The sequence below is a fragment of the Mytilus galloprovincialis genome, chromosome 2 (assembly GCF_965363235.1).
Source record: "Mytilus galloprovincialis chromosome 2, xbMytGall1.hap1.1, whole genome shotgun sequence".
NCBI classification, from domain to species: domain Eukaryota; kingdom Metazoa; phylum Mollusca; class Bivalvia; order Mytilida; family Mytilidae; genus Mytilus; species Mytilus galloprovincialis.
The window spans coordinates 39,275,165-39,301,657 of record NC_134839.1 but is presented as its reverse complement, the minus strand read 5'-3'; the positions used below and the strand labels follow the sequence as shown (position 1 = coordinate 39,301,657).

The following is a 26,493-nucleotide window of genomic DNA, read 5'->3' as shown; positions in this document are numbered from 1 at the left end:
CATATCATGGGGAACATGTGTACTAAGTTTCAAGTTGATTGGACTTCAACTTTTTCGAAAACTACCTTGACCGAAAACTTTAACCTGAAGCGGACGGACGGACGCACAGACGGACGAACGGACGAACGGACGAACGGAGGCACAGACCAGAAAACATAATGCCCCTCTACTATCGTAGGTGGGTCATAAAAAATCAGTGTTGCTTACCTAGGTCTATTTGCATCTTCAATTATAAACAATATAAAACATCGAAGACGTTAATAAAATTCATGAGTAAAATTTATTTGTTGTTCATCTTATAATTTTCATGTTTACACTTTTACTCCTATCTTTTATAGATTTTGCTCAAAACACAAAACAGTGAAACAATGATCATTTAAGTGATATTCTGACATATTTGCCGATCCTTTCTTGGTGATAAGTTTTGCATTTTAAAGTTTCTATCTAACTATTTTAGCTTTCAAAATAATGGCAAAAACGCAACAAAAGCAAAATCTAATAAGGAATCGATTGACAATTACCACAATGCTTGACTTGTTTGTAGATCTTGTCTTGTTGATAATGTTTGCTATAATCAAATGTTTATCTATCTTTAGTAGTTTTCGAGATATTGGTAAAATCAAAAACAACTGATAAAAATTGTCATTTAAAGTAAAACAAAAATGGAATCATACGGTTAATTAATAGAACAACACAAGCAAAGAAGAACTTTATCTTTAACTATATACAAGACAATAAATTGAAAATGTTAAGATGGGAATTTCTATGTTACAATTTTACCAACCAAACAATTACTTTTCTTTGGAAAATAAGTAAAACTCTCTAATGTAATATATGTCAAGTCAATGAAGATTATTTATGAAGATTATTTTTTGACATGCACATTTCTGAAATCATTGTGGGATCAAATAAAACTGCTACTCGATAAACTTAAAATAGGACATCATTTATAATATCACGTGGATCACTTTTGTATAGATAGAAGAACAACGATAAATATTATCAATTTACTAACACATATACTTTTTACTGTATACAGAGGATATTATATGCCCGAGCAAAACACAAAAACAAGTTAGTGTGTTAGTAATTTTTAACAAGGAATTTCTTCAACATTACGAAACTTTTATAAATTAAGGAGGCAAAATCCATCATTTGGTTGTAGATTTTTTTTTTTATCTATTTAAACTAAATATCTATAACATATCTATACAGTCTCTGTTGTAAATACCTATATAACCTACATCTTTTTTGAAATTTTAGAATTGTGCAATCGTTTATGTGTTCGGTTTTAAGTGTATAAATTTCCAAATTGTTATTGATGAATTAGAATAAATGATATGATTCATTTTACATTATGATCATACTGATGAAGGATATGTGTTATCCGAATTATTTATAGATGATTACATTTTAATGTTTTCTGTTTTTTAATATGGGTGTAGTATTGTACACGTTTATATATTACCCTTTGCTTGCCAATCTCATCAGCTCCAAAAAATGCCACATTGTCCCATGTTGCAATGAACATCCACGATGCATGGAAATTAAATTGTTCTGGAAAATTGTCATGTATTTCTTTCGACGCCTTTCCCAACAATGTAAGATTGGTTGATTCACGATACCAAACATCACCACCTTCTCGTGTGTCTGTGTCAGCCCAGTACGGTGCTATCAATCTACGTTTACTGGCTAGTGGAAATGGGCTAGGAGTATAAGTACTCATAGTTCCCAGAAAAGAAATGACACCATTTGTGTTCACCTGTTTATAAAAAATTAGATAGCGACATCACGAACTAGGTTTTTTTTACATCAGATATATACAAATGAAGTTTATACTGTATTGCAGAAAAAGATACGTACACTATCCATGATATATTCGTATAGCTCATTATTAGTCAGCTTATTGTTTGTGGGAACGAATAGATGGATGGGATTGATGTTTGGTATCTATTCATGACTCTTTTGGTATTTTATCTATACTTTAGGAATAATAAAGGCAACAGTAGTATACCGCTGTTCAAAAGACATAAATAGATTGAGAAAAAACAAATCCGGTTACAAAGAGTTACAAGAGTAAAATAACGAAACAACAGAAACACTAAAGTGTAACAAAACAAAACGACAAAGTTACACACACAGAAACGAACTATGAGTTTACATATGTCATGCTCCTGACTTGGTACATGACATTTTAAGAAAACATGGATGCCACTGCTGGTGGAGTTTTAATTCTCCGAGGGTATCACAAGCCCAGTAGTCAGGACTTCTGTGCTGACATGAATTATCATTGATATGGTTATATTTATAAATTGACTGTTTACAATTTGTTTTGGAAATACAAAGGCTTTTCTACCTCAGGAATAGAGTACCTTAGCTGTATTTGGCAAAACTTTTAGGTATTTTGGTCCTCAATGCTCTCCAACTTTGTACTTTATTTGGCCTCTTAACTTTATTGGATTCGATTAGTCTTATGTAAACAAAACGCGCGTCCGTGTGACGTAAATACAAAATTTAATCCTTGTATCTATGTTGAGTTTCATTATAATTGTCAGGAATTAAAACAAAATAACATTTTAAAGTAAAGAAACCGGAATAAAACTTTTATATGTCAGACGCGCGTTCGTCTTCAAACATCCTATCAGCATGAACCGAATATAATAAGATTAAATAGGCCAAATAAAGTACGATGTTGAAGACAATAGTTTACTTTTGGAGTAAAAAGAGCAATTGCAATTATTATTTCGATCCTAAAATCTACCTTCTTTTGAAATAACCAGAATATCAGTGGTTCACCAATATTACATTTATTTTACATATAAAACTTTTCAGAAGATCCCTTTTCTGAATACCTTATCTGATATGAGATGTTTCCCAAAACGTTATGTATCAAATTTAAAAGGTTTTACACAAACACAAATCATGGTAGATAATTGTTACATTTTCTAATCATCAATTGCAAATATTGCAACACTTAAAGTTATATTTAGTGAATACTACTAAGTCTATGATGGGGACACCATCTTTATCAATATAGTAGTTGTCTAGCAAAACAAGCTAGAATACTGGTTTGGTGTACATGTTACCGGTGTTCAAAAGTCATGAATCGATACTAGGTTTTAAAAATAAATAAATGTGTATTGAAACGAAAGCGGAATGAATTGGACATTATGGATCCAATATTCACATTGTTGGGCGAAATGTGATACAAATTTTATATATTTTATGGTTTTAGCATTGGTTTACATTGATGTTAAGTTAAAATTCGGTTGGTTATTCGTTATTTGATATACAATATCAAACCGGCTGCTAGCAGTCGGTTTTATATTTAAATTTTTTAGTTGAAAATAATAAAAATTCAAATATTTGATAACATTAAAAGCATGATAATTAGAGTTAAAAGGAGAAAAAAAATATACGAGAAATCGTTTTAAGACCCTTCCAACCCGTCGTAAAGTTTCGTTGTCTTCCAATATAAACCCTTAATAGTTATGTAAATCGGAAATTTGTCTTAGGAAATATAGATTTTCATGAATAATAAGGTATACTTTTATGCATGATATTTCTTTTTAAACATGAAAACGATCACTCTAGTACCATTGAATGTTTATATAACTGATTACGGAGAGCAAAGCAAAGAAAAGATATTGTATCTTTCCAAGTAACATTCGTCGAAGATTCAGATAAAAGGGCACAGGGCGAAAGCTAAGCCTCCTTGATCGTCATAATATTATGTAGAAAGTTAATATAAAGATACAAATGACACTAAAAGGCATTACGGTAAACTTCTTGTCTTTTATGTTTGCAGAGGGCTCAAAATGCTAGTTTGAAATTCAATATATATAGTGACAAAAATGTTAGAGAACGCATGAATTGCGATGAGACCCCCTTGTCTTTCAATGTCCATAAAATACAAAGATCTTTTAGACTATGTATATATCTTACAGTGAATTGGGGAATAATTAGTGATTTTGTAAATTCAATAACAGTTTCCGTGATTTTATTACAAAATTCCTGAAAATATTGATTTTTTTAAAACACTGATTACAAATTTAAACTTAGAAATGTATTCTGTTGCTCTATAAAAACAAACAAATGCTTTTGAAATACATTTTCTAATTAATAATACCAAACACTATTGCACAGTGTCGTGAATATAGGACAAGAGACATTAGAACGTTATGTAATGTAATTGTTTCCCGTACTTTCCCGAAAAATCCATATTTGAAAAAAACCCTTGTCCATCACAAATGGAAAACATTTTAACTGCATGTCAAAAATGTATGAAATTTTTTATAGATACAGTTGACAGAATGAAAAACCAGGAATCAGTGGGTTGAATCTGGTTTCTAGTGTAGGTCTTTTACAAAATGCCGTGTTTGGTAACACGACTATGTTTTACGTGTTTTATTGTTCTTTCATTTGTCTTTGTTCTATTATAAATATTACTTTTACTGTTGGATTGTTTTATGTGATATCCATTTAACATGGCTCGGTACTTAAACATCCCGTCAATGTGTTTGTATTGTCTTTCATTTTTTGCTGGTGTGTTTTGTATATGCGACCTTTTGTATTTCTTTGGTTCTTATAACGTGACTCGGTACTTTAAAAGATCCCGTAAGTATGATATTGTTCTATTTTATGTTATTATGATATATTTCTATTATGAATTACAAAATACGTTGAACCACAAACGTCAAAATTATTCAATCGCGTAGTGGAATGAACTATTTGTGGATTCTTATGAATTCAATATAACTTTTGGATTATGTTAAATCTCGGTCTATTTCTGAAATTAGTTCTTACATACTTTTGATTTTTTAACCCTGTATGCTAACATTGCCTATGTGATATTTTAAAATTGTTTGTATATACATTGAACGATAAATATATGTGACGTATAAAATTTTCTGACGTCAGACACGCGAATAAATGAATGTGTTTGTAGATAGATGTTTTTGTATCTGTTAAATTGTTCCTTTTAAAATTGTTACACGATGATGACTGCTGTACCCATATTTTGACTATTTTATTTATTATGTCTGCTCAATTCACGCATCAATGTAAATATAGCGGAATTGATAAGACTGTCATCAAAGTGAGAGGATCATCGCTATAAAACCAGGTTTAATCCACCATTTTCTACATTTGAAAATGGCTGTACCAAGTCAGGAATATGACAGTTCTTGGCCATTCGTTTTTTATGTGTTTTGTTATTTGATTTTGCCATGTGATTGATGTGGACTTTCCGATTGGATTTTCCTCTGAGTACAGTATTTTTGTGATTTTACTTTTTACATGTCTTCTAAACATACGTTTTATACACGATTTTGTGCATATCTCCGTATAGAATAACTTCATACCTACATTAAACACATATTCACTATTTGATTTGGATATAAAGAGTGAAAGTGTTTGATCACTTTTTGATAGAATAAATGTATAATACAGTGTCTGAGATTTCGCCAAAGAAAGAAAAAAGTAAAATCACAAAAATACTGAACTTAGAGGAAAATCAATTCGGAAAGTCCCTAATCACATGGCAAAATAAAATAACAAAACGCAGCAAAAACGAATGGACAAGAACTGTCATATTCTTGACTTGGTACAGGCATTTTCAATGTTGGAAAATGGTGGATTAAACCTGGTTTTATAGCGCTAACCCTCTCACTTTGATGACAGTCTCATCAAATTCCGTTATATTTACATTAATGCAAGTACATAACAAAGCATTTGTACCTACATATATCTGTTATCGTTTTATCTTCTATTATTATTTTACTGGATATACATATCCTTTATAGGCTGAAAATTGATAATACCACTCTGACTTGCCTTTTATTGATCAATTTTGATATGCAGGTTATATTTGCTACTGAATCCCAAAGCCTTAACCTTAAACTTTCTTAATCTTTCCATGTGTGTTTATTTTTCCTCTTATAACTTCAATCACTCTTTTTTTTATGATAAAATTTAATATAACTCGTGTATACTATTAAGTTATTACAGAAGCGGTATGTAATAGATGGAAATTCCTCACAAAAAGGCTAAATTAATCATAAACTTGTTGAGTGTAACAGCTGTAGATATTTTCTTTTAAACATTTCTTTAATCAAACAAAGTTTTAATTAAAAAGTATTAATTAATATTTTTCATGCTTTTAATGCTATCAAATGTTTAATTCATTATTATATTCACCTTAGAGAAACTGAATATCGATTAGACATCCAGCATCCGGTTGGATATTAAATAGCAAATAACGAATTGGCTGCTAACTTTACATAAATCTGTTTAACCACGTGTTATTCGAAGGAGAATGTCTGTCAACAATTGTCAAATATTGAAACGTGAATAATTCCATTAAGAATTTGATGTGGCTGCATGGTTAGTAACATTATCATCCTTTACGACGGACAACATACTGCGGATTCATTTATCTTCGCGTGGTCGATTTTTTTGGTTTGAGGAAAGCTTGCATTTTTAAGGATATTTGATATGTTTTTTTTGCCAAAATCTGTAAACAACCTTATAGAGAATGTGTATTTCGTTGAAAATTACATTCCTTGTTCATCTGTACCCATGAAATCCATCAGAGTTGTATATTAGACCGTTGGTTTTCCCGTTTGAATGGTTTTACTCTAGTAATTTTTGAGTCCTTTATAGCTTTTTGTTCGCTGTGAGCCAAGGCTCCGCGTTGAAGGACCTATAATGGTTTACCTTTATAAATTGTTATTTGGATGGAGAGTTCTCTCATTGGCACTCACACTACATCTTCCTAAATCTATTGTAGCCATCGAATAATAAGAAAGTCACAGTACTCAATCTGTACAGTGTTACAATCCTAGATAAAGCCGACGAAAAAAGACATAATTTGACCAGCGAAAGGTACATTTTCATTCAGCATAGTTGGTCGAGTGGACATGGTACCACGATGTCACAAATGGAAGGGTTCGAGTTTTGATGAGGAAAGCATAGCAAAATTGAACATTGTTCGGCTGAATTTGAGACGAATTATATAGATATTATGGTGTAAGCCCTGTATAATGACGTGTTTTTCGATGGTGAATGTCTGTCAAAATGTTGTCACATGTTCTGTAAAGAGGGACGAAAGATACCAGAGGAATAGTCAAACTCATAGATCGAAAATAAACACCATGGCTAAAAATGAATACGACAAACAGACAAACAATAGTACACATGACACAACATAGAAACTAAAGAATAAGCAACACGAATCCCACCAAAAACAAGGGTCGATTTAGAAGCGTATATTTACTGTATAATGCGTAAAATGGTCATTTAGGTCAACTACGTAACTTAAGTCATAATTGTGTCGCAGTAAAGACATACCGAGTGTACGTTGTGCTCTGAAATGTCCAGATTATATCAACCTGTTCATTTATCAATAAAGTATACATATTATAGGGATCTCATATAACTTATGTAATACTTAATCATATTCATTTGTCTGCCAATGACTGATGGTTTAAAATGATCGTATTCATGTATTGAAGGATATGATCAGATTTGTAAAAAGCTACATTTTTTATTAAATTTCATTGGCCAAATAATGGCCCATTTATCCCTTATCAGATGGATCTTTATTGAGTAAAGTCATAAACTGTGTATCATAAAGATTCTATTTACAAAAATTTACAAAAAAATTGTTAATAGAAAAAAAAAGGTGTGGTATGATTGCCAAAATGTTGAGACAACTCTCTACAAGAGACCAAAATGACACATAAATTAAAAACTATAGGTCACCGTTCGGCCTTCAACAATGAACAAAGCCCATACTGCATAGTCAGCTAAAATATTTACCTCAAGAAGTTATTGCCCTTTCTGTGTTAAATTTGACTTTAAAGGGCACTAACTTCTTATGAGGTCAATTGACTATTTTAATCATGTTGTCTTTAATATGTATATCTCACTTTGCTGAACATTATTGCTGTTTTCAGTTTATCTCTTTCTATAATAATACTCAAGATAATAATATAAAAATGCCACATTTCCTTAATATTACTAATTCAGGGGCAGCAATCCAACAGTGGCTTGTCTGATTCGTCTGAAAATTTAAGGACCGATTAGTCTTAACCAGATGAACATTTTACTGCTATCTAAATGCTGTAGTTTCAGAGATGTAAGCCAAAATCTGCATTTTACCATAATGTTCTATTTTTATCCATGGCGGTCAGCTATATCCGGCTGGGGTCATCGGACACATTTTATAAAATAGATATTCTTATAATGGTTGTGGCCAAGTAAGATGAAATTTGGCCAAGTAGTTTCAAAAGTAAAGATTTTTGTAAAAGTTTACAAAAATTTACGAAACAGTGTTAAAAATTAACTATTAAGGGCATTAATTCCTTAAGGGGTCAATTGATCTTTTGGTCTTGTTGACTTATTTGTAAACCTTATTTTGCTGAACATTATTACTGTTTACAGCTTATCTCTATTTATAATAATATTCAAGAGAATAACCAAAAACTGCAAATTTCAACAGGTTGTCTGATTTGTCTGAAAATATCAGGGTAGATAGATCTTAACCTGATGGAATTTTTTACTTCATGTCAGATTTGCTCAAAATGTTTCAGTTTCAGATATATTAGCCAAAATCTACATCTCACCTCAATGTTCTATTTTAGCCATGTCGGCATCTTTGTTGGCAAGCGGGGTCATCGGACACATTTTTAAAACTATCGTTAGTACCTAGTGATGATTGTGAACAAGTTCGGTTTAATTTGGCCTAGTAGTTTCAGAGGAGAGATTTTTTTTGTAAAATAAACGGACGACGGACGACAACGGACGACGACGGACGACGACGGACGACGACGGACTACGACGGACGGACGACGGGCGACAACGGACGACGGACGCCAAGTGATGAGAAAACCTTATTTGGCTCTTTTGGCAAGCGACACATTCCCTATAAAAAACTGGTGGTGATCTCAGGTGCTCCCGAAGGGTAAGCAGATCCTGTTTCATACGTGACATTGTGTTTCTTCATACCAGTATTGTGCAATACACATGTCAGTTATATATATATTACTATAATCAAAGTGGTGTTCATAACAACAATGTTAAGAGCTAATAAAGGCCCAGAACATACTGATTGTTTATCTAATGTGATGTACTTTGAATCGTTTAATAAGATGCTTTCTATTTTTTGTTGACTGTCCATTGTAAATCAGTTTTGGTTGATTAGCTTTGAAGAATGAAAAGAAGGACGGCGGGATCAGAGGTATGAGAAGTTAGAAAAAGGTTTCAGGAATAGATGGAAAAGGTCTGTATCAGGAATATTTTGCTATCTGTTTGACCGCGTGATATTATTTTGTAAATGTTAGGCAGACATTTAGCACGATACATCACCTTCTTCTTTGACCTCTTGTGACTTTTTTTACATGATAATAGCATTTTTTATAAATGTGATTGTCCCGGGAAATTTCTACATATTTCGACGGCATTTTTCCTCGACTTGTGGTACATTGTAGTCCTGTTATGTTGTGTTGTCATTTTAATGTTACATTTAACATTGCCATTAAAGCGGGAGGTTTGGCATGCTTCGAAACCTGGTTCAGCTCACCATTTTTTTCATTTAAAAAACAAATGTCCTGTACCAAGTCAGGAATATGGCCATTGTTCTATTATAATTCGTTTCTCTGTGTGTTACATTTTAACGTTGTGTTTCTTTTGTGCCGTTTGTTGCCTCTTATATTTGAGTGAATTCACATTATTATAAGACGTGTCATGGTACTTATCTATCCCAAATTCATGTATTTAGTTTTGATGTTATATTTGTTATTCTCATCTGATTTTGTCTAATGCTTAGTTCGTTTCTGTGTGTGTTACATTTTAATGTTGTGTCGTAGTTCTCTTATATTTAATACGTTACCCGCAGTTTTAGTTTGTAACCCGGATTTGTTTTTTTCTATCGATTTATGAGTTTTGAACAGCGGTATACTACTGTTGGCTTTATGTAACAACCAAAGACAATTGTAAAATACTACCAACTCGATAGATCTTATTCAACGCCAATTTACTTGATGTACAGTTACACCAATATCAAAATTTGAAATAAGATAAGTTCATTGATGATAAAGATTGAACATTTACCCTTTTTATCTCATTAAAATCATATAAAAATCAATTAAAAGTACTTATACCAACTATGTTACGTGTCAATGTAGCCCAGTAACTACAGAATGTTTTATAATGGTTAAGAGCCGTCGTGCATATTATCTTATCCTACATGAACTATTATGGCACCGCCTTTGTATTTAACAACAGTGTCAGCTCGACCAAGAGAACAAATATTTCTATTTCATGATACCTTTCACTACTTTAAACAATACGTGTATACACATTTAGATAAACTTAATTTTGTTAATGTTTTTACTGCTTTTTCAATGCTCTAATAACTTTTATAAATATAGATTCTACTACTGCATCGAGTGTAATACGATATTTATCCACTCGAGACAGTTAAATTTTCAAATTTAAAACGCGAGGCTTGCCCGAGCGTTTTAAATATTTAAAATTTAACTGTCGAGAGTGGATAAATATCGTACTACTCGAGATTTGTTGGTGGAATCTGTTTCTCTAATGATTTTCTAACATTATGCAGGCAATCTTATTCCTTTTTTTTTGAATGATCTGCAAAAAGATGTGTTCTTTCTATGTGACGTCATCAGGCATGGTTGCCTTTTTTCATGCCGTCACAATAGGAAATTTAGAGGAAAGCAAGAAAATTCGATGTCATAATCGGATTTTAACCAATGAAGTACTGAGATCAAACGTACCACACGTTGATTAAATTTTGTTTATACAATGGGTCCAGAAAGGGATCAATTGACGAAGAATTAGAGAAAAATGTTTTATCAAAAATCTCGTTTTCTTGCTACATAACAAAATGGAAACATAAAAGTTCATTTAAAAAAACCCAACAATATGAGTAATGAATCAAAGTTTAGTTTTTATTTTCAAGCAAAAATTACCTTTGTATTAAAAACAAGATATTACAAAATGAAGAAATCATGTGATTTTTTACAAAATGGTAAAAAGTCATTTAAGAAATCAGATGCATATTGCATACAAATTTTGTAACTTCCAGTAATAGTTTAGGTAGAAAGGGGCGGTAATCTGTATCCCAATTAGCGAAAATCATAATTGAACCGCAATGAGAATGAACTATTGCAAAGTATAACAAGTGCAAAATGTACTTACAATTAAGGAGTCATGTTGATAATTAAAAAACGGGAAGGAGGTGCTGACCGGTATTGGTTCGGTTGAGCCATCGTCGTTTGTTGGAGCCCTTCTGTCACCATTTTCCATTCCAAATGGATAGAAATCGGACAATGATGCTGCGTCTATTTTGTCAGTTAAAATAAACAGTAGACAAAATAAGAAAAGCGTTTTCATTTTCATTTTTTGTCTGTTATAGAATGTCTTTTCTAGTCTGCATATTTATATATAACCGTTGATTCATATGTTGAAAATATATTGGATAATTTTTGTCACGATTTCTTCTCATTGGTGGACATTATTTGTTTATATTTAGATATCTTTTGTTTTTACAATAATACATGTATAATTATATAGCAATGCAACTATTTATCTAAAAAATTTATTATTTAAGATCAATTATGATTGACATTCGATATCGAGACTGAGTTTCTTTATCTAAATTTATGTCTTTGTTAAAAGAAAATTATTTGTTTTACAAAGTCAAAACTTTGACATTTAAAACCTTATGTTTTAACTCGACATTTTGATATTTTGAATTTTATTGTTTTTAAATCGTGAAAATTCGACGTTTTAAAATGAAATTTTCGACTTGAAAAAAAATTGAAATTTTGAAATTAAAAAATTCCAACATTTTGACTTGTAATTTCAACTTTCAACGCAAAATTTTGACTTGCATTCGGTTTAAATTTAAGCTTTTGAAACTCGAATTTTCGACTTTTTAAACCTTAAAAAAAATTGAATTTATAATTTCGACTTTTAATTATCTTTTTTTTAAATTTATTTAGAATATGGATTTTTTACTAAGTATATTAACTTTACGAATAGTACGACATCACGGTAATTAAGATTACAGAAGTAGAAGTGGACATGATTACTAAAGCGTCATTCCAAAATTTTGGCGATTCATATTCATAATTCTTTTTAAAAATAAACAAAAATACCGGACTCCAAAAGATTCAAAACGGAAAAATTAATCTCTAATCAAATGACAATACCAAAAGTTCATACAAATGGATAATTAATGCAATATTTCTGACTTGGAACCGACCAGAAAAGTATTACATCGGAAAGAACATGCTGGTTGAACAACAAATTTTCGTTACAATATTTAATTGATTTAAGCTTTAGATAATCTATGTTGGAATTATCAAATAGTTACCTCATTGCGCATTTTAAAAGTAATCAGAGCAAGTTATCATTAATGCAAGAAAAATGTTAATTTTATTTTTAAAGTCCCAAACACTGAAGGATTGGAAATATGATCGTACAATAGCAAATTATTTAACTTAGTGTGGCACATTTCTTCCTATGACACCCTACTGAGAAAATGCTAGCAGACAAACTGACCAAGTCCAGATATACTGAATAAATGATACAAAACTCTCTGAGCAAAAGCCACAAAATATAATGACCAAATTTGGGTCTAAAATGGATCTGAATTAAACAGAGGCAAATAACACGGTGGTCTGCATATTAGAACAAACAGATTCATCGACTTGATCGCAGTCATTCTGCTAAAGATCCTACAGAGAGGATAATACTTATATGACAACACAATTTCATGAGATTCTTAAACTTATAATGTCATTGCGCCAATCAGGTGTTGTTTCTTTTGCAAAATATTTGTTACCTTACAGTTTTTTGTACTTTTAATTTGAGGTACCCATTTAGTATCTGCCATATGTATGTATGTATGTACGAAGATCCCTCCGTGAATGGATCACCCCTCGATTGCTGCGAGGGTACAATGGAATCCATGTACACTCCCTATCAGGATTAATGGAGATGTGTCACTAACTTATATACAACCCACCACCAGGACAATCCCCAACCCAACACAGAGGGAGTGTTAGGAGACACAGGGAAGTCTGTTATTATATCTCCTTAAACTAAGTATTATTATGTATGGAAATTTTCTCATAAAGTTATGCCAGTAATGTAATAATGCATGCATCTCCTGTTATTTTTATAAGAATAAATTTCAAGAATGACTTCAACAAATCATGTGCACACTGCAGTTCACTATTATATCCCTTCCCTTCTAAATACTGAATAAAAAAATCATGATATATTCTTAAAATCGTAACTATACAACGTCATTACACACTTCATATTTTGTTTTGGATTAAAATGATTAAATAATTGAGGTTTTCCTAAGCGATTCAAGATCTTTACGAGCGGGAAGTTATCATTTTTTTAAATATTCAAGATAATTAGCGTATTTTAAGACATACATGTATAAACGTTTAAATCATAAATAATTTCTGAATACAATTACCTTAGTCATCCATGCAACAGACTTAGTGTCCCAAAATGAACCATCTATTTAGGCTAAAAATGTTATACCTTGGATTTACAATAAGTTTTGAAAATATATCACTGATGTAAGAAGCATCTAACTATAAACCTTCACTTAAACGAAGTAAGTAATTTTATACGATACCCACACAAAAAGACGTGCACTTATCACAGCACACATGATAGAAATACACTTTTATATCATTTTTATAGGTATGTATATTTTCATAAAATCTTAGTTTCACCATATTTATTTTATAGTCGATTGGGAAAACACGTTTTGCAACTTATGTTAATTCCTTTCCACTTTGCGGGTGCGAGTGCTACCTTGAAGCAGCATTAGCCTGCTCTTTATAGAAATCTACAAGGGTGTCTTTAACGTGATCTCTCTTAACACGGGTCAGCCATTTATCGTCCCCCTGTCGATGGATTATCATCGTTTCCTCAAGACTCTACACGCAAATGGTGTCAAGGAAGAGCCGAAAATTCAGTCCCTGAAATTTTCATCCCGAAACGGGAATCGAACCAGGAACATATAGTCTTATGCAATGAACACTAAACAAGCTCAGTAAATATTATATTTATTGTCTTGTTTTCATTATTACTGACTTAAATATTTTCTTTTCAATGTCCTTTAATTTAAGAACCAATTTAATATTATTTTAAGTTATATTTTATTTCCAGGTATCATAAATGTCTTGGGATGCTTTAGGTGTTTGTGGTATTGTATAATTACTAATTTTCCATAGCGTCCATTAAAGACAATAATGTAATAACATATTTGAGTACTCCTGTGTATATACCTAACAACATGTCTTCCAAATATGACTATTTATTTCCGCTGGTAGCTTGGATAAGAATTATTAGAAGTTTGTATAAAATTAACTTTGGTGTACTACAACTAAAAAGTATGTGTTGTATAGTTTTTTTGTTGTTGTCATTATTAAGGTTTAGATAAAATTTCTAATGACATTTAAAGTTTATATTTATAGCAACAAATGTATTCACCATACTCAACTTAATGATACGATAGCGATCGTGTTCACAAAAGCTTCTATCAATAATTCGAAAAGAAGGATGCTAAGATTTTAGCATTCTCTCTTAAAGTTTATTTGGGTCCTCAATGCTCTTCATCTTCATAATTGTTTGGCTTTTTAACTATTTTGGTCTGAGTGTCACTGATGAGTCATATGTAGACCAAACAGGCGTCTCGAGTAATAAATTATAAGCCTGGTACCTTTGGTAACTACTAACACCACTGGGTCGATGCCACTGCTGGTGGACGTTTCGTCCCCGAGGGTATCACCAGCACTTCGGTGTTGACATGTATATCAATTACATGTTGCCTTTATTTATCAATCTTATAAATGTAATGTTTTGAAAAAGTTTGAATTATTCGAAATATTAAGGATTTTCTTATCCCAGGCATAGATCACCTCAGCCGTATTTGGCACAACTTTTTGGAATTTTGGGCCCTCAATGCTCTTCAACTTTATAATTGTTTGGCTTTTTAACTCTTTTGAGCTGAGCTCGCTGATGCGTCTTATGAAGACGAAACGCGCGTATGGTGTAATATATTATAATCCTGTTACCTTTGATAACTATTATTAATTTTTACTGACATATTTATAGCAACACGGGTATTCAACATATTAATCTTAATTGAACGATCGCGATCGTTTTGGCAAAAGCTGCTATCAACAATTAAAACAAGGAAGTTAAGATCTTAACGTTATCTGTTATAGTTATGTAGTTGTATATAAATTATAAAAATCCTTTTATTATTCTAACTCAGATATACTAGGACGTTTATTGACAAAACTATTAACTTCTGACATTTAAACTATGCAAAAGTTTCAATGTCACTAGGCATGCAAATGATATTTGCTATATCAAATACTAGTATATCTGCTCATCAGTCCCTTTTAGGTTGTATTTGCGATGGTTCCTCTGTACACGAAATTGCGTCTGCCAGACACAATTCAAATCCGGGGATGAGCAGATATACACAGCATTATTTCAAGCAAATTTCATTTGAATATTAAAAAGAAGATGTGGTATGATTGCCAATGAGACAACTATCCACAAAAGACCAAAATGACACAGACATTAACAACTATAGGTCTTCGTATGGCCTTCAACAATGAGCAAAGCCCATACCGCATAGTCAGATATAAAAGGCCTCGATAAGACAATGTAAAACAATTCAAACGAGAAAACTAACGGCCTTATTTATGTAAAAAAAATGAACGAAAAGCAAATATGTAACACATAAACAAACGACAACAATTGAATTACAGGCTCCTGACTTGGGACAGGCACATACATAAATAATGTTATTAAATAATTATAAACATATTAGCGGGATCCCAACCATCCCCCTAACCTGGGACAGTGGTATAACAGTACAACATAAGAACGAACTATAAAAATCAGTTGAAAAAGGCTTAACTCATCAGATGGACAAACATACAAGTGGACGTGGCCGGGTACTTATACATCCAGACACAAAAAGACACAATGAACAGATCTGAGAGTACTCGCAGTTATCTGACAGCTAGTTCAAAGCCACTAACAACTAATAAAAAAATCATGCATCTAATGAATGTCTATTGACCATGAAACTTTTGCATAGCTCAAATCAGAAGAAAGTAATTATGTCAAATTCATAAGTTCCTCTTGAGCACTTGGTTTTTATAAATTATGACAAAGGTTTAAGTTGTTTATCTGAATACGTTATCACCTGTTTACGGTATTTCCTGATTGAGTGCAAAACAGCTCTATTTTACAGAAGTTACAGAAAAAGAAAAGTAACGTTCATAGACTGTCAATTTAGGTCTCTGCAAGTACAAAATTCAATATAAACAGTTTGTCAGTATACACATAATAAACATTTAAAAAATAATGAAATAATTAGTTCGTATAAATCTATATTAATTAAAACAAAAGAAGGATAGAACGTAGTAAAGTACAGATTCTTTAAGACAGGGTACATATTTTTCCTTCTAGTTATTTGCAAGAAACTTTCATAAATACACTAGAACCAATAACTTATTATCCGTACTGGTTACTGATGATGATATGTATAGATAAGGTATCTTTTCATGACTTATAACAATTTTTCAAACGTGAATTCGAATTCTAGAAGTAATCCAAAGCCTAAATCATAAAATATTTACAATTAGTAAGCTTCATTTTCGCCATTGTTCATATATGAAACACACTAGTTTAACTCCGCTACATTCTGTCCGAAGTCAGGAGCTTGTAAATCAGTGCTTGTAGTGTGTTGCTGTATATCTTCGGTTTTCGTTCTTTGATTAGTACATACATCAGACGGTTTGTTTTCTCGTTTGAAATGTTTAATAGTTGTCACTTTATTGCCTTTTTTAGTTGTCACTTCGGGGCCTTTTATAGAAAATGTAAAACTAATCAAAGGCAAAACTTAAAAGCATACATATAACAAACGAATGGATAAAAACTGTCATATAGCTGACTATACAGCATAGGTTTTACTCGTTATTGTACGCCATACGGTGACATAGTAGTCGTTCATGGTTACTGTTTCTTTTGGCTATATGCGGAGAGTATTTATACCACATTTATAAATATATTAAGCATAACAGCATACAAATATTAACCTGAATCTTTTGCAATGTTTATGTTGTTCTGTCCCTATTTTTATCATTGCACTAAGTCTTTTTTATTTTTGTTGTGAAATATCTCTTTTCGACATCTGACATGGGTATCTCAAGTATTTTCTGACCTTTTCTTAAAACGCAGAAACATTTATGCTCACAAAAACCAAATAAATAAATAAAAAAAAAAGCGTTAGAGGGCTAGAATCATTTTGTTACTAGTGTTAACAAGATATGAAACAGTTTAAGACCATGTGAACAGTGCATAATGAAATACAAAGGATAAATGAAACTCTTAACAAGCAATTACAAAACGAGTATCAAATCAATGAATAGCCTAAAACAACCATAGCATAAGCAGAACAATCTTACCAGTAATCTCAGGGTTACTGGAGAGAGGTCCAACCTTAGCTTTTTTCAATTATATTACTTGTATTATGCATTAACTCAAGCTTTTCATTCTTTAATCTTTGGTGAGTGTTTATGTGTAATATACATATTAGTTGGGAAAAGCATAAACCAATCCATTAAATTATAATGAGTTTGTTCTTGATCAGACCTTTATTTTTTCTATTGACTATAGATATTATTCGAATAAGGCAAAACAAATCGACAAAACTTTGAAATCAGGAAGCGATCAAATTTGTTAAAACACCAGGAGGTACACGTACCTAGATATGAAATACCTACTTTATCAAATCTACTTGATATTTCATTGATCTGAATTGATCCTTGCCATGTTTATATCTCTAACTAAATCATATATTTGTTTCATTACAGTTATATTTGTGCTTCTTCGTAATAATTTATTTGTTTTTGAATGAAGTGCAATTCATTGTTTATATCTAGAGACTTTGTTTTAACAACATGACTCACACATTGAGTTCTTTCAATATGTTTTTTCCTTCTTAATAGTTATCAAAGGTACCAGGATTATAATATATCTATATCACACTTTATTGAAATCTTAACATTTGTAAGTTGAATAAATTTCTTGTGTCAGTGACCTTCGACCTTGTTAATGTAAGTTATACAAAGGACATGGATTTGAATTGACATAGGTATGAAGTCTCATATTTGCATGTTTTCCTAAACAAAACAAAAACAGATTTATTATTTACATTCTTATTTAAATGTACATCCTAAATTTTAGGAGATATACACCCATATTTCTTCATTTTTAACAATCTAAACATTATCATCAAGAGCAAAGATTTGAAATAATTCATTGTGAGGGCTGATGTATTGATATGAAACCTTAAACCTTCAACAATAAAATGGTAATTCCCTTGATCTTAGCAAAAAATAGATTAACTTTTCTAAAATTCAGAATTATTTTTACCAAATCACGTACTAATTGCTAATAAATATTCCAAATCCAACTCTAATGTCCTCAACTAGGTCCTTTCGTCATTGTTTACCCTACCTCGAAATCGTACACTCCATTTGAAAAAAAAATGTATATATAAAGCAGGAAACTAAATTGTTCGAGAAATATTTGGTTTGTTTTCGCTTTGTTTTGATTTTTACTGTTTGTTAAAAGACTTTCCGTTTTAAATTTTCCTTGGAAATAAAGGCAAGTTATTTTAATAACTTATTTTATGCAGATGATGGAAATCTTTAGTTTTATTCTAATTTAATTTGCTTTTCCATTTGGAGAGCCTCTGCACTAGATAAAGTGTGTCAGTATTTACACTACACGTCACAGTTTACACATTCTTGATAAGCAATACGATCGATATTTATGTAATCAAGATTTTATTTTGTTTTTTTTTCAATTTTCCCTCCCTCCATCTCCTTTTCTTTATTTAGAAATTTGTTGTTTTTTGCATCTATTTTATATACTAGGTGACTTGTTTTGGCTTGTTCTGACATTTTTGGCTTGGCTTAGTTGACCCCTTTTCTAGGCCAAGCTATTATATTATGTAATATATTATGTAATATGTTATTATTGTTTTTAGGTATTTTCATTCATTATTATCGTGTTGTACAGATTTATATATATTGTGTATTTTGATATGAAAGACTTTTTTACGATTAAGTAAAAATTTGGCAATTTACTCTCTAATTTCTCCGTTCATTCACACATTGCAATTACGATACCAAAAAGAACTTTTCGTTGGTTTCTGACCCTGACATCTTATCAGATGATTTGTTACGGTTGTAGGAAGATAGCATAAATAAAGTTATTATTTTTCTTTTTTATACATGCGAAAAAGCATTTCTGTCCTCTCACTTAATAAGTAAAATATTTGTGTGACTATGTTGAACAACTATTACATTGAACTTTAAAATCAAAGATAAACTCATCATATATTCCAGGATAAGATTTGATACGCTAGACGTGCATTGTTGTTAGACTCTATATTTACTATCTAATTGGAAAATCATAAAGACAAAATAAAGCACGAAGTTGAAGAGCATTGAAAGCGATTCTCCAATTCATTACAAACTTAAATAAAAATTTATGTCTGCTATTTACAACTCTTCTAATAGAGAAACAAACTCAATTCAGTGTTGTTTAAAAATTAAACATTTACTTCATCTATGTTTATTTCAAAATGGAATATTTTCATAAAAATATACAAATTATTGCATGTTCGGAATAAACGCCTGTGAATTATTGAAGCAGAGAACCAAATGAAAATTAAAGGTTCAGTATAAAAATTCAATAATTTCTATGTTTATTGAACATGTCAAAGTTTATTGTTTAGTATGATAATTAAATTCTTTCATATACACAACCACCTCAGAAGTACAAATACAAACTTATGATGCATGCTGACGATAGGGATAGATCTAGCATTCATGTTTAGGGCACTGTTAATTGTCTTGTTAAAAAGGACCAAGGAAGATTACGAAAAATTTTGCTTTATTAATGCCTCGCCTGCAATTTGTCACAAGCAGTCCCCAATTACTAATAAGTAATACGACTGAGGTTAAAATAATTATTAAATTTAAAATCATATTCATCTAGTGTTTTTTTTTCAGCTATGGCAACATAGTCTAGAATTACGTTCATAGAAAGACAATTAGTGAATATAATTATGAAAACCTTGTACTTAACTGCTGTCTCTTTAGTACAATGAATAACAGATTAAAAATCGACCAGTGACATTTAAATAATCGTGCTATTTATTGTATAAAACGTTGATAATACTTTTTTAATATCCTTTAATTCATATCTATTGAAACAATTTTGAATATCATTGTAAAATTACTAGAACATCAACTGTGTCTTGTTCAACCGACGAAGATGATGAAGCTCGTACTATTTCTAGCTTTCCTTCTTGTTTCTGGTAAGTACATAATTTTCTTATTTTTAGTTTGTATTATGTCAAGAAGTCAATTACACGGGAACTCCTCGTATATGTTGCTCAAGTTATGCGTGTTATTTGATCTAGGAGCACTAAAATTCCTGATAAAAATAGTGAAATTCTTTTATCCATTCTATTTTATAGATAAATCTCCCTCTGAAAATGTTCATTTAAACTTTTATAAATTTGTATAGGGAATACAAACGTCGGCTACAAATGTTTGGGCACGATTTGAACTTGTAAGATTGTCAGTAAACATTTCATTTCAGTTCTGTCTTTGATTTATCTAGCAAGACTTTTCACCGAAAACCAGAAAGCTCTTTTTGTACGAGACTGTTAAGTTGTTGTCAAAATCCCTTAATTGAAAGTTTAATTTCTATTAAAGGTTAACACTATAATTCATATTGCTTTGGTCAAACTATGTGTACATTACAGATACAGGAGAATTTATGATAAATCCTTTTGCAATTGAAAAAAAATATTGTAAATATCTATTAGTTATCACTTTTTGTTATCTGTCAGATGAGTTTGAAAGTTGTCTTACATATTTACATTTGACCTTTAAAATGTTTAAAGAAACATAAAACTGACCAAAATGGCTTCATTTGATATGTCAGCTTTACTTTTTAGATATGAATAGTGATACCAAAAACATATTTTACTAAATCAATAACAATAAATGCATTTTGCGCGTCCAAACCGTTTCCCTTGATATACCCTAATTAGGAACACTAAAAACTAAACATTTCAAAGTAAAGGATTTATTGAAACGTAGAAGTATAAGAAGCTGCACGACCAAATGGGGCCTCAAATAAATTTTTATCCAGGTCAAAATTGTCTTTAGGGATGGACACAAGTTGCATGTTTGTCAAATTCATTGTAGTTTTTTTTGGTAAATCAATATATTTTCACTACATTGCACATATTTTGTATATTTCCCCCAATTTGATAGTAAAATTCAGTATTCTTAATAACATTTAAAAAATGGAATACATGTTAAAATTATGATTTTAAAAACTTATGGTTATTAAAACAACCAAACACCAGCATGAAAAAGTGAACAAACCAGGATGACATCGCTTTGGGACTATCTGTTTACCATTATTGGTATAGCTGGAAGTAACGGACACACACAACGGTCTTCTGTCATTATTCATTGTAACGTCACCTAAGTTTGAAGTATTGATTATAGTAAAAATATGGATCCATGCATGCTATACGGATGAACCAATTGTATCAAATATATTTTTTTTATTTTATGAAGTCACAGAGACATAACATAAACAAATTTGTCAAGCGAATGAAGTACAAATAACAACTTATGATACATGCTGACGATAGGGATAGATCTATCATTCATGTTGAGGGCACTGTAACATAAACAAATTTGTCAAGCGAATGTAATCATACGGCATTCCCATTTTTCATTTATCAACTTAGTAATATAACTCTGTTTTCAATTTTAGTTTTAAATAAGTACTCTAATCATACTTCTTCCTAATAACATTTAAAATACCAGCGGACATAGATTTAGCATCAATTACTTTTCATGAAAAAATTCTACTAAAAGCGTTTTTTTTTTGTGTGTTTTTTTTAGTACGTTCTCAGCCTTTCAAAATAGAGAACAACAACGATTCGGTTTATATATCGTTAGTCCCTAACTCGCCATTCATGAAAGCACAGAGGAAAACTTATATTGATCCAGACAAATATACATTAATAACAGTTGCAGATGATATTGAGATTGAAATACCAGATGTCGGAATAAAAAAAGGTATGTTAGAAAATTATATCTTTCATGCACGTATACTGCAACCGACCGAAATTGATTCGCGACAATTGTCGTTTTAACAATGTATCACTTGTTACTAGCTAATTTGTTGACAGCATTCATACATATTATTTCATCTAATACTATATTCACAAAAAATAACCATTGTATTGTAAAGCAAATTTATAAAAAAAAAACGTATTTAAAAGATTTATTTTTACTGATGACGGCGATAACTTAAAAACATATTCATTCAACTATTGAGTGTCTTATCATACATTAACAGACACACCAAAATCGCTAGCCTGTATCTAAACAGATACCGGTTATAGCTCCATCCATTGCCGGACGAGTGTTCTATGAAACTTCATGACTGCAGAACGAAGTTGCAATCCAGTGATGTATGACTTCATCTTGTATGAACAATAGATTAATTAACTTACTGTTTGTTTTCAAAGTTTTTAATAGAAACATGTGAAATAAATCCATTTTCTTCTAACAGACAAACATGAACCGCAGGATCAAAACAATTTTCTATGGCACTAATCTTCCAGTTCAAAACTTGATTGTGTGTTCATTACTAACACACATCATTAACCCGGCAACAATGTCAATTTCAGCAAGACGAGTCTGTTCAAAATTCTAAAGCGTAGGAGAAATCATACTCCTTTGTTTTAATTTGTTTTAATTCAGACAGTGCTTTGTTTTTTTTGTTTTTATTGTTGGAATTAATTATTATATAAGAGTAATTAATTATTTTCTATGAGCTATGTATTATTATTTAAATTCCAGGAAAAAATCACAAATACTGTTAGGTATTCATTCAAGAAATGCTGAAAAAATGGAACAATTGTTGCTCATCTTTCAGTTAGTTTCTAGCAAGTCAATACCAATATCTTTTAAAAATAGTATCGTTAGCTGAACAATTATCTTAAAAATTGAGGAAACAGAACTAAAAAGATCGCAATCACGATGCATGATCTATGTGGACTATATATTGTATTTATCTAATTTTCATTAAATAATATTTTTCCCTTTATAGGACATTTTGTATCGTTTTATGTCATAGACGTACGTTATTCAATACCGGCAATCAAATTTTTCTTCACTGATGATGATGTAAGTATTCATTCTCCTATCGTAACAGAGATTCCATGAAATGTATATTTACAAATATAATCATGCATGTAATGTATACATGTTTTTTGTTGTATTGAAAAGCAACCTAAGTGTAAAAAAAAATATGTTACATCAACCATTACGAATGAATTGTACGTGCTAAGGGCTTCGTGTTGAAGGTTGTTCTATAATAATTTACTTTTACAAATTTTGACTTGAATGGAGAGTTTTCTCGTTGGCACTCATATCACATCTTCTTATATCTAGTGTTATATATTTAACAGGTAACTTACAAAACTATACGACAAAAGAGATGATTCCAGCTTACCGATTGTGAACTTTCCATTTCTATGTAGCAATAATCTAGCAGCGCCTGCATACGGAGTATATATCTCCCAATAGATACGATATTCCCGGGCTTGTATTTCCTATCATGATTTCCTTGATAGAGGATAACTGCTCACAGGGTAGCTATTAAACCAAGAGTTCTAAATGGTGAAGTTGAAATAGTCCCTTCGTAAATTTTACGGACGCCATCACGAGTTGGTTGACCGTTATGGAATAACCGTTTCACAGATGCTATCGGATATGTTCCTTATGTCGTAACTACAATACCCTTCCCTTTTCACGAATGTGACCGACCGAATTAGAATATTTACGGGGTTTGTAATAATATAAGCAACACGACGGGTGCCACATGTGGAGCAGGATCTACTTACCCTTCCGGAGCATCTGAGATCACACCCATTTTTGGAGTGGTCCGCGAAGTCTTCAGTTTTATATTTTGCGTCTTCTGTACTATTGTTTGTCTGTTTCTTTTTATGTTTAGCCATGACGTTGTCAGTTTTATTTTTCAATCAAGTTTGACTTTCCCTCTGGTATCTTTCGTCCCTCTTATACTTACATGTAGAAGTTCGTAAATTTTTCATCTTCTCGAGTCCGTGATCTCGTGATTTCAAACCTTGGCCGTGTCAAACAACAATATTTGATGTTTCTCTACTAACACCTGATATGAGTAATAGAAAAGACTGGTCGGCTTTAACTCAGAAATATGTCTCATTGTAAGGTGACATGTGTTTTTTGCGGTTACTTTGTGAACTAACACGTTAAAAACCAACTCGAGTTATTTAAGGAAAAAAACAGCATACATATTTATATTACATTAACATGTTTTCAATCTGAATATGCGTTTAATTTGTTAATCTGTTAGCCGTTTTCTTTTTGCAATTATATCGCTACTTATTTTTGATGGTGTTCGTGTTTCTATGTTCATTGTCTCATACGTTGTGTTGTGTGAATTGTTGTTTATCTTTTGATAGTTTTTCGTTTTTTCATTGCATTACCAGTACAGTAAATCTACAAATAGATGAGTCATATTCAACCATGTGTTCATGGTGCCCTCGACATTTCATAGCAGAACGTTTTCTGATATTTTAACGTGGATATTTAGACAGATTTATTCTTTATTTGGTGCTTTTTTTTTTTTGTTGTTTTTAAATATTGATACTGTTGTCAGAGTAAGCTATATTATTCATGATCATTCATCATGTTCATTTTGCACTATTTTGCACTTGTCTTTTTAAGAATTTCTATTTCAATTCTTATCTGCCGTAAGGCATCACAAAAATCGAGCTTGAAACCTGAATTGCTATTACAAAACATTGTGATATTAATCTGTCGTCGCAATGCATCCTTCGTCTATCGTTTTTGAGTTAAAGGGTTAAAATTCTAACACTAATACTGGTTACGGTCACAGTCTGGTTGTTTGTGTTTGCTTTTGTCTACAATTAATTGTTCACAAGTATACGCAAGGGGTACGATGATGCATATACATCCTACCCTTATGTTACATAAGACAGGAATTAATGTTTATGTTATTAAAATCAAACTGCATCAATAGTAATACTGCATTGGTTGAAAATACGAATACTGTCAACCAGTTAAAACTATTTTCATATTTCTTTTATTTTCAGTATTACAACAATATTCAATGGTACTTATAAAGGAGAAGAATATGGAATACAATTTAACAAAATAAAACATGAAACTATATTTGCACTGCTACTTTATTATTAGATCTATATTCTGTATCTTAAAGATATCATTATAAAATAGAAGCACACGATTTTTCTTTCCAACTGGCTACTTTTTCAAGAGTGGTTCCAACCCGATACCTTGCTTGTTGTAAGGGAGGTTAGTGAAATACAGGTACAAGAGAACTCAACTAGCACATTTCAGTGAGGCGATTATAAATCTTTTATTTTATAGGGATAAAGATTATAACACAATGTTGACTACTGTACCCCTATTTTTGACATTTAACCTTTTATGTTTTTTTGTTTTGTTCACACATAGTTGTCAATATAATGCAATTTGGTACGACTGTCATACAAGTCAGCTGTTTAGCTATTAATAAAACAAGATGTAATCCAATATTTTCTATGTCAGGAATATGACAGTTGTTACTCATTCGTTTGATGTGTGAGAACTTTTCATATTGCCATTTGATCACGGCTTTTCCTTTTAGAAATTTTTACGGAGTTTATTTTGTTTGTGATTTTACCTTTTCTTCTATGTCAAAGGAAGCACTGCCACGCTCAAAATTGATACTATAACAACCAGGTAGCAAATACAAAACATAAGACATAGTAAGCCACTTATTAGCCAAATGAACTGAAGTAAAACTTCAACAAGTGTATCTGATTAAGGGTTATAAAATTCAACTAGGTCAAGAGGTCAAAGGACACATTTCTACCATTGTATGTAGAGTTTAATTTATCTGATTGAGTAAGATTGATTCTTGTATAAAATCTTTGAATTTAACTAAAATGAAACAAAATAGAGTTGAAGCTGTTAAAGAGGTAAACAAAGAGATACAACCTTAAATTTATACGACTGTATTTAGTTTTTTTGATATGATTGAAGTGAAACGACTTGTTGACAAAAAATGATCTTAAAATTATATCCAAAGACTATCACACGTATGAAATCGTGTATGTTCTGATATGTTTTACTTATTAATTCACCAGGATTAATTTATTTTGATTATTACTATTATTAAAAAAGAAGATGTGGTATGATTGCCTATGAAACAGATTTCTAAAGTAAA

The 26,493-nt window shown here is 31.2% G+C and overlaps 2 protein-coding genes across 2 annotated transcripts in view; one reads left to right on the top strand and one right to left on the bottom strand.

Annotated features, from left to right (window-relative positions):
* Positions 1 to 11,422, bottom strand: part of LOC143063569 (protein mesh-like) — a 50,570-nt gene extending 39,148 nt beyond the window's left edge. The window contains exons 1-2 of the mRNA XM_076235782.1: positions 11,224 to 11,422; positions 1,469 to 1,762 (exon numbers count right to left, since the gene is read on the bottom strand). Coding sequence (XP_076091897.1) covers positions 1,469 to 1,762; positions 11,224 to 11,418 — 489 coding nt within the window. The 5' untranslated portion in view covers positions 11,419 to 11,422. The remainder of the gene's footprint in view (positions 1 to 1,468; positions 1,763 to 11,223) is intronic.
* Positions 11,423 to 20,370: 8,948 nt separating this feature from the next.
* Positions 20,371 to 25,436, top strand: LOC143063567 (uncharacterized). Its single transcript, XM_076235780.1, has 4 exons — positions 20,371 to 20,476; positions 22,092 to 22,268; positions 23,308 to 23,384; positions 25,358 to 25,436. The coding sequence occupies exons 1-4, from the start codon at positions 20,434 to 20,436 to the stop codon at positions 25,385 to 25,387; spliced, it is 327 nt and encodes a 108-aa protein (XP_076091895.1). The 5' UTR covers positions 20,371 to 20,433; the 3' UTR covers positions 25,388 to 25,436.
* Positions 25,437 to 26,493: the final 1,057 nt, after the last annotated feature.